Source organism: Oncorhynchus gorbuscha, linkage group LG01 (genome assembly GCF_021184085.1).
Source record: "Oncorhynchus gorbuscha isolate QuinsamMale2020 ecotype Even-year linkage group LG01, OgorEven_v1.0, whole genome shotgun sequence".
Classification (NCBI taxonomy): domain Eukaryota; kingdom Metazoa; phylum Chordata; class Actinopteri; order Salmoniformes; family Salmonidae; genus Oncorhynchus; species Oncorhynchus gorbuscha.
In genome coordinates this window covers 27,977,439-27,992,167 of record NC_060173.1, presented here as the reverse complement: position 1 = coordinate 27,992,167, position 14,729 = coordinate 27,977,439, and the positions used below count along the sequence as shown (strand labels likewise).

The 14,729-nt window shown below is 42.5% G+C and overlaps 1 protein-coding gene across 2 annotated transcripts in view; it reads left to right on the top strand.

The window, feature by feature from the left end:
- The window catches only part of LOC124035688 (excitatory amino acid transporter 2-like), a 71,562-nt gene that overhangs the window by 47,665 nt on the left and 9,168 nt on the right, over positions 1–14,729 (top strand). For both annotated transcript variants that reach the window (XM_046349288.1, XM_046349279.1), the window contains exons 2-8: positions 7,574–7,713; positions 10,224–10,376; positions 10,599–10,849; positions 11,222–11,372; positions 11,688–11,814; positions 12,587–12,820; positions 13,022–13,216. In XM_046349288.1, the coding sequence (XP_046205244.1) occupies positions 7,584–7,713; positions 10,224–10,376; positions 10,599–10,849; positions 11,222–11,372; positions 11,688–11,814; positions 12,587–12,820; positions 13,022–13,216 (1,241 nt within the window). In that variant the 5' untranslated portion in view covers positions 7,574–7,583. The remainder of the gene's footprint in view (positions 1–7,573; positions 7,714–10,223; positions 10,377–10,598; positions 10,850–11,221; positions 11,373–11,687; positions 11,815–12,586; positions 12,821–13,021; positions 13,217–14,729) is intronic.

The window sequence follows — 14,729 nt, the reverse complement described above, 5'->3', positions numbered from 1 at the left end:
GTTCCTAGGCCGTCATTGAAAATAAGAATTTGTTCTTAACTGACTTGCCTAGTTAAATAAAGGTTAAAAAATTGAAGCAATGATGGGTTTAGATCTAATGTTGTGGTTCATCATTCATTCTGCTTTTAAAGTCTAGAAAAAGCTTTGAAATAAGCCCCTCGTTTAGAGTAGGAAGAAAATTGGAACATTAGGAAATCTCATCCTAAACACCAGCAGTCAAATGCACACAAATACTCTATAATACAATCAAAATCAGCCAGAGGCCAGGGAAATGCCAACTTGAGACAAAACTCTTCCAGGGAGGTTCCCAGTGAAGTAATGGGAGGGGGACTTTAATGGTGAACTGATTTCAGTTGACTTCTCCAGCAGCCCAGAGGAAAACACAGGTTCCCCTTGCGGTGTGCCACGATCACCCCCTGAGCCTTCACTGAGAGAATATAGGGAAAGAGGGGATGTTGAGAGGTGGAGGAGACAGTCTATAATAGGGCCTATTGGAGATGACGGGGAAGGGTACAAGGGGAACAGACAGACTGACAATTTGATCTCATCTGGACCATATACAGGATCTCTTCCTTTCTTTATATCACACATTCTTTCTCAACACCATCCTTTCTCCTCTTTCTCTCTACCTCATATTTTCAATATTTCTCAATTGTATGTCTTGAGGTTCCACTCAGTATGGCCTACAGGAACTTAAATGGAACTGAAATGGGGCTTTTGACCAGTAATTACCAGTCTGTCTATACTCTGCAATACTATTGTGGTCACAAACAGTAGCAGATGGGAGGAAAGCATGGGTGAATCATGTAGATGTTTTAAGTATCCTAACTAATTGAATGGGAAGTGATTGCTCATTTGACCAGTCTAAACAAGTTGAGTCTATTTCTGTTGAGTTGTGAGTGTGCTAATTGGAAAAATGAGAGTAGAGGAGAGGCAGCTGTGGCTGTCACACAACACTTGCTCAGGGATTGAGGAGAATGATGATGACATGTTGGGAAAGAGAAGGATTAGTTGACTGGAGCACAAGGGCATGTACACACTCAGACTTTTAAAATATCATTTTTGTAACGTCCAACCAGCCAATAACCGCAGACCAGATAACCATGTCAGCCCAGGACCTCCACATCTGGCTTCTTCACCTGCGGATCGTATGAGACCAGACATCCGGACAAGAATTTCTGTACAAACTGTCAGAAACTATCTCAGGGAAGCTTATCTGCATGCTCGTTGTCCTCACCAGGGTCTTGACCTGATTGCAGTTTGGCGTCACAACCGACTTCAGTGGGAAAATGCCCACCTTCGATGGCCACTGGCACGCTGGAGGAGTCTGTTCCTCACAGATGAATCCCGGTTTCAACTGTACCGGGCAGATGGCAGACAGCCTGTATGCCACATCGTGTGGGCGAGCGGTTGTCTGATTTCAACGTTGTGAACAGAGTGCCCCATAGTGGCAGTGGGGTTACGGTATGGGCAGGCATACAGTAAGTTACAGACACCAAACACAATTGTATTTTATCAATGGGAATTTGAATGCACAGAGATACTGTGATGAGATCCTGAGACCCATTGTCGTGCCATTCATCCGCAGCCTTTACTTAATGTTTCAGTATGATAATGCACAGCCCCATATCACAAAAATCTGGACACAATTTCTGGAAGCTGAAAATGTCTCAGTTCCTCCATGGCCTGCAAACTCACCAGAAATGTCACCCATTGAGCATGTTTGGGATGCTCTGGATTGATGAGTACAACAGCATGTTCCAGTTCCCATTCCAGCAACTTTGCACAGCAATTGAAGAGGAGTGGGGCAGCATTCCACAGGCCACAATCAACAGCCTGCTCAACTCTATACGAAGGCAAATGGCGGTCACACCAGGTACTGACTGGTTATATGATCCACACCCATACTTTTTTTAAAGATCTCTGTGGCCAACATATGTATATCTGTATTCCCAGTCATGTGAAACACATGGATTTATTTCAATTGAACTGTAACTCAGTAAACATTTTGAAATTGTTGCATGTTCGGTTATATTTTTGTTCAGTGTATGTATACTATTCTCTCTAGTAAGTTGTTCCTTCCAAGGTGCACCACGGAGCACAGATATGCAAGACAGGACGCTAGATACTCTAGTTCATGCAGACAGTATCGTCAGTGAAGGAGGTGAGCGAGTGTTGCGTGACACGCACAGAATTTGATTGCAATTTTGCTGCTGGTGATAGGCAGGACTCGCAGGAGGTATGTTTGTAAATTAAGTTTATCAAGCTATGCAGCATATTGATTTCCTTCTGGATTAACAAATATAATGAAAATGTTTTGTTGTTTTACTGTAGTACTAGCCACCTACTGTAGCAATTTCACATTAACTCACATTAACTCACATTAAGCATCTCCAATCCAAAATGTAACCTAAAATCTGCTTCATATTTCGCAACAAAGCATCCTTCACTCATGCTACCAAACATACCCTCGTAAAACTGACTATCCTACCGATCCTTGACTTCGGAGATGTCATTTCTAAAATAGCCTCCAACACCCTACTAAGCAAATTGGATGAAGTCTATTACAGTGTCATCCGTTTTGTCAACAAAGCCCCATATACTACCCACCACTGCGACCTGTATGCTATCGTTGGCTGGCCCTCGCTTCATATTCGTCGCCAAACCCACTGGCTCCAGGTCATCTATAAGTCTTTGCTAGGTAAATCCCCACCTTATCTCAGCTCACTGGTCACCATAGCAGCACCCACCCGTAGCACACGCTTCAGCAGGTATATTTCACTGGACACCCCCAAAACCAATTCATGCTTTGGCCACCTTTCCTTCCAGTTCTCTGCTGCCAATGACTGTAACGAATTATAAAAATCACTGAAGCTGGAGTCTCATATCGCCCTAACTAACTTTGAGCATCGGCTGTCTTAGCAGCTCACAGAGCATTGCACCTGTACATAGCCCATCTGTAAATAGCCCATCCAACTACCTCATCCCCATATTTTTTTTTTTTTTTTTTGCTCCTCTGCACCCCAGTATCTCTACTTGCACATTCATCTTCTGCATATCATCACTCCAGTGTTTAATTGCGAAATTGTAATTACTTGTAATTGTTTTTCTGTTGTGTTATTGACTGTACGTTTGTTTATTCCATGTGCAACTCTGTGTCGTTGTTTGTGCCGCAAAGTATCATTGTACATATTTAATTAATTATGACAATTGAACAGTTTGAGGTGTTCTCAGATAACCTATACAGAACAAAATATATACATAGAATTAGGCGTAATGATTATGGCTCTAGATTGCAGGACAAAGCTGTTTCAGGTGTATGATAAATGCTAAATGTTTCTAACTGCCTCCCTCATGACCCCCTTCCCCCCCATCGTCATGTACTTTGTGCCAACTCTAAAATAATGGATGCATGATGCCTCTGCTGCGGAGAGTGACATGTCTTTGTATCTCACTTCATATATCTGTATTATGTCATTCTCAATCCAATGTCCAAGCAATTTGTTTTTAAAACATCAGTCAATTATTTTCCATACAGAGACTAGAGACAACCAAAATTGGTACCAGGAAAGGTCCCAGAACATTTGTTCAGTCACGGCCAATGTTCTCATAACACAAAAAATGTCCAGTTGGGGTGATGCTTATAGAGTGTTTGTATAAAACATTCACCTGATGTTGCTAGAATGTTCCTAGAACACATTTAATCTGTTCTTTAAGCCTCTGCGCCAAGCTGTGGCCTTGTGTGCTTTTTTCAGTCAGATATGATCAATCAGGACACAGAATATAATTTCTGGGTTATTAAAATGTTCCCATCCTCTTCATATATTGTGTACTTGTAACACTGTAATTTATGATTTTCTTTCTTCATCACGTGTTGAAAGTCTTATGAAATGTGATTTTAGTTGGATATGGCTTCCTTTAAAACCTCTTGGGTCGACCCGGGATGCATGCGTCCCATCTAGACATCTGGAAATGCAAATGCGCTACGCTAAATGCTAATAGCACTCGTTAAAACTCAAACGTTAATTAAAACACACTTGCATGGTACTGAATTAAAGCTACACTCGTTGTGAATCCAGCCAACTAGTCAGATTTTTAAAATGATTTTCGGCGAAAGCATGAGAAGCTATTATCTGATAGCATGCAACACCCCAAAAGACCCGCAGGGGATGTAAACAAAATAATTAGCAAAGTCAGCGCTACGCAAAACGCAGAAATAAAATATAAAACATTCATTACCTTTGACCATCTTCTTTGTTGGCACTCCTAGATGTCCCATAAACATCACTATTGGGTCTTTTTTTTTTATTAAATCGGTCCATATATAGCTTAGATATCGATCTATGAAGACTGTGTGATGAAGGAAAAAACAGCGTTTTATAACGCAACGTCATTTTTAAAAATTAAAAAAGTTGACGATAAACTTTCACAAAACACTTCGAAATACTTTTGTAATGCAACTTTAGGTATTAGTAAACGTTAATAATCTATCAAATTGATCACGGGGCGATGTATATTCAATAGCTTCACGTCTTCAAATCATGTTCAGAAATTTCTACTCCAAAACATCCTGTCGAAGACCGGAATAAATGGGCTGTCTCTTGTTCGTTTGACCAAGAAACAAAGCCTAGGCAATTGACAAGACTGGTGACATCGTGTGGAAGCTGTAGGAATTGCAATCTCGGCTCCAGGTAATTTGGTTTCCATTCAACAATACATGAAAGTGGCGCATTGATACTTTTAAAACTAGAACCTAACTAGAACTTAATGGAAATCTTAGCTAATGTTCTGGGAATGTTCCCGGTTTGCTGGGATGATTGTTTCACTTGTTATCATTGACTCTATTAAGGAAGTATGACAGTTAATAGATGACAAAAAAGGACAAAGAGGAAACAAACTTTGACCGCACCCCTGGGGTTAGCAGTACCACAGTCACAAATACACTGAGGGTGTCCCAGATGCCTCAATAGACTTCTGTTCCTCACATCCTTACCCTCATGGACAAAGTACTTGATAGACTTCCACCTCATCAGCATTTCTCAAGTATTTTCAGAATTGTAGAGAGAAAGAAGAACATAACACAGAAAGAGAGCAATGTAGCTAAGATTCTTTATTCTCTTTTAGGATGAAGCCAAAGTATTGACGGATTGATTTTTCTAAACTACCTTATAGGTTCAATGTCGCACAATAGGAGAACATTCGAGATTTTTTATAGACAAGTCGGCTAAGAACAAATTCTTATTTACAATGACAGCCTACACCGCCCAAACCCAGACGATCCTGGGCCAATTGTGCGCCACCTGATGGGACTCCCAGTCATGGCCTCTTTGTGATACAGCCTGGAATTGAACCTGGGTGTCTGTTGTGACTCTTCAAACACTGAGATGCAGTGCCTTAGACCGCTGTGCCACTCGGGCATTAGATTGAATCAGATCAAGTGTTAACCGATGATAGCCGACACCCACATAGCTGATGTTTTGGCGATGTCGGAGGTGTAACTGTGTTGGAGCTTTCAAATTGGTGAGAAGCTGCTCTTGATCATTGTCACGAAGCCACACCTGACCCACTTGCGTTAGAAGTTCAGAACAAGTGTAGGCTATATAGAAATAATAACGTTCAAATGCACAATGATTTAAGGTCATCCTAATCAAGGTGTAGATTACATCTCACATTCCAGTGTTCAAACTTGTAAACAAAGCTGAATGGTGTTTTTCTTAATGCGACTTAACTTGACTTAACGTCCGCTTTAGGTATAATGCAACTTAATGTCCGCTTAGGTATAATCACAAGAGCTGCTCGTGGATTTGACAGCTCAAACACAGTACCACCTCCAACACCGTCAACACAACCACTATGTGGATGTCGGCTAAAGCGGATCTGATTGAATAGAGCCCTAATTGGACACACAGGCATGCATACAGTATACATACACACACAACAACACACGCTAAGGAGAAGACTGAAGAAAGGCAATCTCAGCCTCTATAATGATGTGTATAAGGCTTGGCTACAGGATAAAGCAGCTGGCCTGCTCCCAGGCACACAGATGGAGCAAACACTTCCACTTATTAATTCCCTATTTCATACGTGTGAAATGCAGAAAGGACATGTAAACACCATGCACAGGCACATATTAGTCATCACGGCTGTTATTATAGTTATTATAGTTTTTAAATGACAGAACTAAATAAAAGAGTTAGTCACAAAAAAGTATTGCTTTTGTTTGTTGGAGGAGAAGTCATATTAATTTAGAAGGAAGTGTAATAAAAATTGCATTTATTTGACAATGTATAATTTTGAGAGAGCTACTGCATGAATGCTCGTGAATGCTCTCTTTTCATTACATTTAGACCGAGGGCGAGGGGGGAGTGCAGAGCGGTGTCAATGAGGCAGGAGATTACCCACTGGGCACACACTGGTTGAATCAACATTGTTTCCACGTCATTTCTGTTACAGTGCTAGCCAATACAAGATGGGATCTAAAACGCACAGAAAAGAACCCTCTGATTCAGAAGAATAACAAATTAGAGCAAGTTACAAAGTACAGTAATAGTTACAGTATACAGTTACAGGCACTAAAATCCAGGCTATTTTTCTCTCTCTTTCTTTCTCTCTCTCTATTGCTCTCTTGCTCTCTTTCTCTCGCTCTCTGTTTCTCTTTCTTGCCTTTATCCCAACTCTATTCTTCTCTCATCATCTCTAATGGAATAGTCAGATTAAGCAGTTAAGGGAACCCTCTTTTCTAAGTATGTAGTGATGGCACACAAAATGTAGTTAACATTTAGTTAACATTTGCCTCAAGTTTACAGTCAAAAAAGGGTTGGAATAAAGTTTAAATACTCCATAGACTGGACTGCCAAGTGAATGCAAATATTGACTTTATCTGACAGCTCTGGGACTTGACTTAAAATGCTGCCTCAGATAACAAGACCCTGTCAACAACCGATCTAAGTCTCCAAAATACACCATCTGTTCTGATTAAACAGACTTTGAATTCCCTGCCTCTGAGGGAATTCAGTTTTTTAATCACCATCTCACCATCTGTTGGCTGTCGAAGTAACCCTGGGCCACCTTGTCATGACAACCTGCTAGGCAACAAGCATCACTACAGAGATACCAGATTACTTATTGCATGACCTGAACTTCTAATGTCCTCTATGTATTTAGCAACTGATCATCTCACATTAGGAAAGTCAGTTAAGAACAAATTCTTAACTGTAGGGAAACTGCCTTGTTCTGGGGCAGAACAACATATTTTTCCTTTGTCAGCTCAGGGATTTGATCTTGCAACCTTTCGGTTATTGGCCCAACACTCTAACCACTAGGCTACCTGCCACCACATATCTTATATTTAACTCTAGAGACTCAATCAAATCCAGCCTCCTTCCTCACCCTCACAATATGAGGACAGTCGCAATGGCACATGTGCTGATCATATAATGTACATCTATAGCTTCTCCAAACATGTGACTGCATGGGCATGTCAGACGCACGTTTTGCATATTAAAGTAACTAACTCTCACTCCCTCTGTCTGTCTCTCTCTGTGGCTCTGTCTGTCTCTCTCTTACACAGTGCCGGCATCATGCCTAAGCAAGTGGAGGTGAGGATGCATGAGAGTCATCTGGAGCCCATAGAGGCCAGGCCCAGGAACAAATGTATCAGCTGCTTCTCTTCTCTCTTCAAGAACCTGCTGCTCACACTCACCGTGCTCGGTCAGTACTATTGTCAGCTGTTTTACCAAGCACACAATCACAATCTCTCTCTCTCTCTCTCTCTCTCTCTCTCTCTCTCTCTCTCTCTCTCTCTCTCTCTCTCTCTCTCTCTCTCTCTCTCTCTCTCTCTCTCTCTCTCTCTCTCTCTCTCTCTCTCTCTCTCTCTCTCTCTCTTCTCTCTCTCTCTCTCTCTCTCTCTCTCTCTCTCTCTCTCTCTCTCTCTCTCTCTCTCTCTCTCTCTCTCTCTCTCTCTCTCTCTCTCTCTCTCTCTCTCTCTCTCTCTTCTGTCTGTTTGTGTCTTCCTGTTTGCCTGCATGTCTGCCTATCCATTTACTGTATAATGACAAATATGAATGTCTTACTTGATATATCAGAGCCCATGATGTGTCTCAAACACCTCTTGAGACACCAATGGTTTAACGTTGAGGCAGAGGAAAATACAAGCATGGGGTGGGTTACACACAAGGCAATTCCGACAGATGACACGGTTCAGTATTCTGGCCAGATGTGCTCTGTCCTGCTATGTTATTGGCCAGGGTGATGGAGAGGAGAGGAGCAGCCATCTGTGCTGGCCCAGCAAGCCAGGTGGCAGGCGCCCTGATCTTCCCTAGCCCAGTACCACCTGGTGCCCCCTCACCACCACCTGGCACCCTCCCTTCCCTTATGTGTAGAGTGAGCCATAGATAGATATAGACTCTGATTATTGATTTATCTGCAGTTCAGGTCATGTGGTCAGGAACAACTCCTGGCCCTGGTCATGTGTAATGTGAGGACATAGCAGGGAAGGATATGATAGTCCTTTACTATAATGGAATGATGGGCAGAGTGGTAGTGACGCTAAAAATACCCTTTTTGTTTAATGGTCACAGCGGTTTTGTTTGCATTCAGTGGTTTTATGTGTGTTCAAATGAACACGTGCCTGAAAATAAATGAATGTGTGTGTGTGTCTGTGGGTGTGTCTGTATGTATGTGTGTGCGTGCGTGCATGTGTATTCATAATATATACAACAGACCATTTGGCAGAACACTTTCAAAGCGGCTCCCTTAGTGGCATCAATAATCTGCCATTATGGAAATTGCATAAGGGCTTGGATGAGGGGTTGGGATGGGGTTAGAGATGTAGGATGCTCCATGCACAGGAAAACAAATGCCTTCCTCATCCAGCAGGTGTGCAGCACCAGTAGGGTGAGGTTACGTTTCTGAAGCTGTGCGTGAATGTAAAACAGCTGACAGATATCTGTGAGATTAAAAGGCTTGAATTGCCCCTCTCAGGGCCTGTGATCTTTGGCAGGGATCTAACAGCAGAGGAAGTGCAGCCTACAGGGGGTGAGGGGTGGGGGCTTGGGTCTGGGCCTAGCCTTGTCAAGCTTGAGCAGGACAGAGAGAGACAGAACCGGGGACAGAGACAGGGACTGACCACAGGGCCAGTGTGCAGACGGGACTGCAGGGGGCAGGAGCATTCAGAGTTCAGCTCTCTCTCTGGGGCACAGGGGGAGGAGGGGGTTGGGGTGGAAGGACACGGATAGAGAGTTTGGGGTGTTGGGGGACCAGGGTCAAGTTTTCTATCTAGGATACATGTAGATTGGATTTGGGAAGTGGGTTAGGGATGTTTTCCAAGGTTGAACCATGGGAACAAAGGAGGTCTGATGGGGTTGAGGGCACATGGTGATAAAGTCAGGGCCATTGTAGGATCAGAGGAGTGTGTTATTGTTTTCCTCAGGACTCCCCTTGCTTATAGGCCTACTCCATATACTGGAGTATAGTGAGAGTGATATTATCATACCCTGATGCTAACTGAGTGTTCCTAGAAAACCTGATTCAGAGGGAATAGAGATGAAGCTCTGACTCCTCCTCTGTCTTCAAAGAGACCCGCTCTTAATCCTCTATCAGACTCTATCAGCCTGTCTCACACTGGGACTCAATTCTGTCTCCCCCATCGACACCTACCCATTGGCCCCTACACATGCGATCCACAGCCTCTCATAACCAGATCCAGACTGTTAAATTAATACGCAACGAGAAGCAGCAATTTAAAGCAGACCTATGGAAATTAAATATTGTTATTGTTTGTTAATATTCCTATAGATGACTTTATATCATAAGCAAGTCTTATTTGGAAATTATTCTCATTATTGTCAAAATCTCTCTGCACAGTTTTACAGCATGTTTTCTAAATGGAGAATGTCCTTATCACCCCGGACCTTCTCACAAGGGAGCCAGACACAGCACTCTTGGGTCACTTCCAAATCCCACCTGTTCTTAACTCCTTGGCCCCTGAGTTAGGGACCTATTGCCTTCCCTGCACTAGGGTAATCATGAACACTGTGGCACACAACCTCCTCACTACTGCTTTCTCTCCCTCTGCACTGATCTCTGTCTCTGGTCACGATGTAGTATTGGTTCCCCTCTCCTCTTATGGTGTCTCTCTCATTCCTCTGACTGCAGACATAGGGGATTCCCTCTGTATCTATTAGTATTCTTTCACACCCTTCCCCCCTCTCATTCTCCAGGTGTGATTCTGGGGGCTGTGTCTGGGATGCTGCTTCGTTATGCCTCTCCCATCCACCCAGACATTGTCATGGTGATCGCTTTCCCTGGAGACATCCTGATGAGGATGCTGAAGATGTTGATCCTGCCTCTCATCATCTCCAGTTTGATCACAGGTATGGTATGGTACAGTCATAGGTTCAATATAAGAGAGAGAACTACTGTTTTTAAATATAGTTTGTTCAGTTTATTATTTGTTAGTATCAATCATCATCTTTCACTTTTAGCACTTCAAAGTAACTTAATAGGCCTATACTTATTCCATACTGGTATAATAACACATATTCAATCTGAAAGAGGAAAAATGCCAGGTTTAGAAGTGCTTGTTTTGGCTGTAGGTCTGGCTGGTCTAGATGCTAAGTCTAGCGGTCGCCTGGGAACAAGGGCTATGGTCTACTACATGTCCACCACGGTGATTGCTGCTGTGCTGGGAGTCATCCTGGTACTGGCCATCCACCCCGGAAACCCCAAGATGAAAGAGCAGCTGGGAGATGGCCAAAAACATGATGATGTGTCCAGCCTGGATGCCTTCTTTGACCTCATCAGGAACCTATTTCCTGAGAACCTGGTACAGGCCTGCTTCCAACAGGTAAAATACACTTCAACACCCACATTTATTTAACGAGGTGAGTCAATTTTTAGCAAATGTTTTTAACAACAATGGCCTGGATGAGAGAGTCAATAAGGGCCTGGATGAGAGAGTCAATAAGGGCCTGGATGAGAGAGTCAATAAGGGCCTGGATGAGAGAGTCAATAAGGGCCTGGATGAGAGAGTCAATAAGGGCCTGGATGAGAGAGTCAATAAGGGACTGGATGAGGGAACCCCAGAACAAGTCTTATGAAGACCACAATGACTTAAATATTTTTGTATTTACATCCTTAGCCCCTTGTTACCAAAAGTTAAGATAGGTTGAGATGTAAGATATTAAGGACTTGTCTGTGTTCTCTTGTCCCACCTCAGATCCAGACAGTCACTAAGAAGGTGGAGAAGGTGATTGAGGAGGATGTCAATGCCACCACCACCCTGGAGGGGCTCCTGTCCAACGCCACCAAGGAACCTGAGTTCATCATCAAGAAGACCCTCCAGTTTAAGAGTGGCATGAACGTGTTAGGTATGGTGGCTTCTCTTTTGGACCGGGCTGCAGCTGTTTCTACAACCGCCCAACTGAAAGGAATTGAGCATATAACACTTTTAAAATGGTCTTTACTTATTTGTCTGAGAATAAACCAGTGCATAACATACAGCATCACACTTTAAGTGATCCCTGGGTGGAGCTAATTCTGTCTCACTAACTGTAGCAGATTTCTATTCATCATAAAAACAACTTCTCCATTCACTATGATCTTCTGTCTTCATATCTCTCTGTGAGCTCCATTTACTTTACTCAGTCCCAGCTGTGATTCCCTATCCTGACTGTGTGATGCAGGTGTGATTGGCTTCTTCATTGCCTTTGGCATTTGCATGGGGAAGATGGGAGAGAGGGCCAAGCTCATGCTGGAGTTCTTCAACATCCTCAACGAGATTGTTATGAACCTGGTCATCATGATCATGTGGTAAGAGATCTTTAGCCTTTCAAGCCCATTCTATATGGACCTACGGTAGCCATAAAAACTAGAGGAGGCTGATGGGAGGAGTTATTGGAGAATAGGCTCATTGGGTGGCAGATAGTTCATTAGGTGGCAGGTAGCATAGCGGTTAGAGTGTTGGGCCAGTAACCGAAAGATTGCTGATTCGAATACCTGAGCCATCAAGGTGACAAATATGTCAATGTGTTCTTGAGTAAGGCACTTATCCCCTTATTTGCTCCAGGGGTGCCGTGCTACTAAAACAACACATTTCATTGCACCTATCTGGTGTATGTGACAAATAAACATGTCTTTTTTATTGTAATGGCTGTAATGGAATCAATAGAACGGAGACAAGCATGTTTGATGTGTTTGTTACCGTTCCATTTATTCCTTTCCAGACAATACAACGAGCCCGTCCTCATATAGGTCCTCCCACCAGGCTCCTCTGATAGAAACATGAGTATTTTTATGATTGCGTTTGGTAATCCGGTATATATTGTAGACGTTGACTGAGAAGGATACCTCTTTCTCTTCAGAGTGAATACAGTTTAAAACACAGGAGGCTGCTGAGGGAAGGACGGCTCATAATAATGTCTGGAATGGAGTGAATGGAATGGTATCAAACAGATGGAAACCATGTGTTTGATGTGTTTGATACCATTCCATTTATTCCGTTCTAGACATTACTGTGAGCACGTCCTCCCCAATTATGGTGCCACTGGCCGCCTTTGGTGTTAAACCTCTCCTCTGCCCCTAGGTACTCTCCCTTCGGTATCTGCTGCCTGATCTGTGGTAAGATCATCTCCATCGATGACCTGGAGGTGGTTGCTAGGCAATTGGGGATGTACATGGTGACTGTAATTGTGGGCTTGATCATCCATGGAGCCATCTTCCTGCCCGCCATCTACTTTGCCATTGTCAGGAAAAACCCCTACACCTTCTTCATGGGCATCTTCCAGGCCTGGATCACTGCCCTAGGGACAGCCTCCAGGTAAGGGCCACAACGTTGGACGCATCAAACTATTTACACTATTTACATCTAACTGCTGTCACTAAATGTACAGGTAACTTTTCATAGAAATATTATCAAATTAGTCATATCTTTCATATTACATATGCAGGCTGAACATTGTGGAATAATGAATGCAACACCGTGACTCTCTCATACTGTAGCTGTGTTTGTCTCTGTCAGTGCTGGGACACTGCCTGTCACCTTCCGTTGCCTGGAGGAAAACTTGGGAATCGATAAGAGAGTCACCCGTTTCGTGCTCCCAGTCGGGGCCACCATCAACATGGACGGAACCGCCCTCTATGAGGCCGTGGCGGCCATCTTTATTGCTCAGATGAACAACATCTATCTGGATGCTGGTCAGATCGTCACTGTCAGGTACAGTCTGCCATAAAACATACAGTGCCTTCAGAATGTATTCATACCCCTTGACTTATTCAACGTTTTGTCGTGTTGCAGCCTGAATTTAAGATGGATTAAATAGATTTTTTCTCACCCAACTACACACAATACCCCATAATGACGAAGTGAAAACATGATTTAATTCATTTTTGATAATTTATTGAAAATTAAAACCAGAAATATCTCATTTACATAAGTATTCACACCCATGGGTCAATACAAGTTAGAATCACATTTGGTAGCGATTACAGCAGTGAGTATTTCTCTGTAAGATAAGATATATGCACACCTGGATTGAACAATATTTGCACATTATTTTGTTTTAAATTCTTCACTCTGTCAAGTTGGTTGGTGATCATTGCTAGACAAACAATTTCAAGTCTTGACATATATTTTATCAAGCCAATATAAGTCAAAATGGTAACTAGGCCACCCAGGAACATTCAATGTCGTCTTGGTAAGCAACTCCAATGTATATTTGACCTTATGTTTTAGGTTATTGTCCTGCTAAAAGGTGAATTTGTCTCCCAGTGTCTGTTGGAAAGAAGACTGAACCAGGGTTTCCTCTATGATTTTGCCAGTGCTTAGCTCTATTCTGTTTCTTTTTATCCTTAAAAACTCCCTAGTCCTTGCTGATGTCAAGGATACATACCCATAACATGATGCAGAAAACACCATGCTTAAATATATGAAGAGTGGCACTCAGTGATGTATTATGTTGGATTTGCCCCAAACATAATACATCACATAATACATTACTTTAGTGCCGTATTGCAAACGGGATGCATATTTGGGAATATTTTTATTCATTCATGGAGAAATCCCTGAGCGGTTTCCTTCCTCTCTGGCAACTGAGTTAGGAAAGACGCCTGTATCTTGTAGTGACTGCGTGTATTGAAACAACAAACAAAAGTGTAATTAATAACTTCAACATGCTCAAAGAGATATTCAGTGTCGGCTTTAAAAAAAATGTTTTTACCCATCTACCAATAAGTGCCTTTCTTTGCGAGGCATTGGAAAACCTCCCTGGTCTTTGTGGTTGAATCTGTGTTTGAAATTCACTGCTTGACTGAGGGACCTTACAGATAATTGAATGTGTGGTGAGGTATTCATCATAGTCAGAGATGAGGTAGTCACCATGTTAAACACTATTATTGCACACAGAGTGAATCCATGCGACTTTATTATGTGACTTGTTAAGCACATTTCTACTCCTGAACCTTTCTAGGCTTTTGCCATAACAAAGGGTTTGAGTTCTTATTTCATTTTTTTGTTAATTTATAACAATTCTAAAAACATAATTCTACTTTGACATTATGGAGTATTGTGTGTAGGCCAGTGACATAACATCACATTAAATTCTGGCTGTAACATAACAAAATGTGGCTGTGAATACTTTTCTGATCAGGGTGGGAATTTCACTGCCTACCGTATCAATTTAATAAGTAGTGATGTAAATTTCAGCAAATGTAGGGGACACTGTTATTCA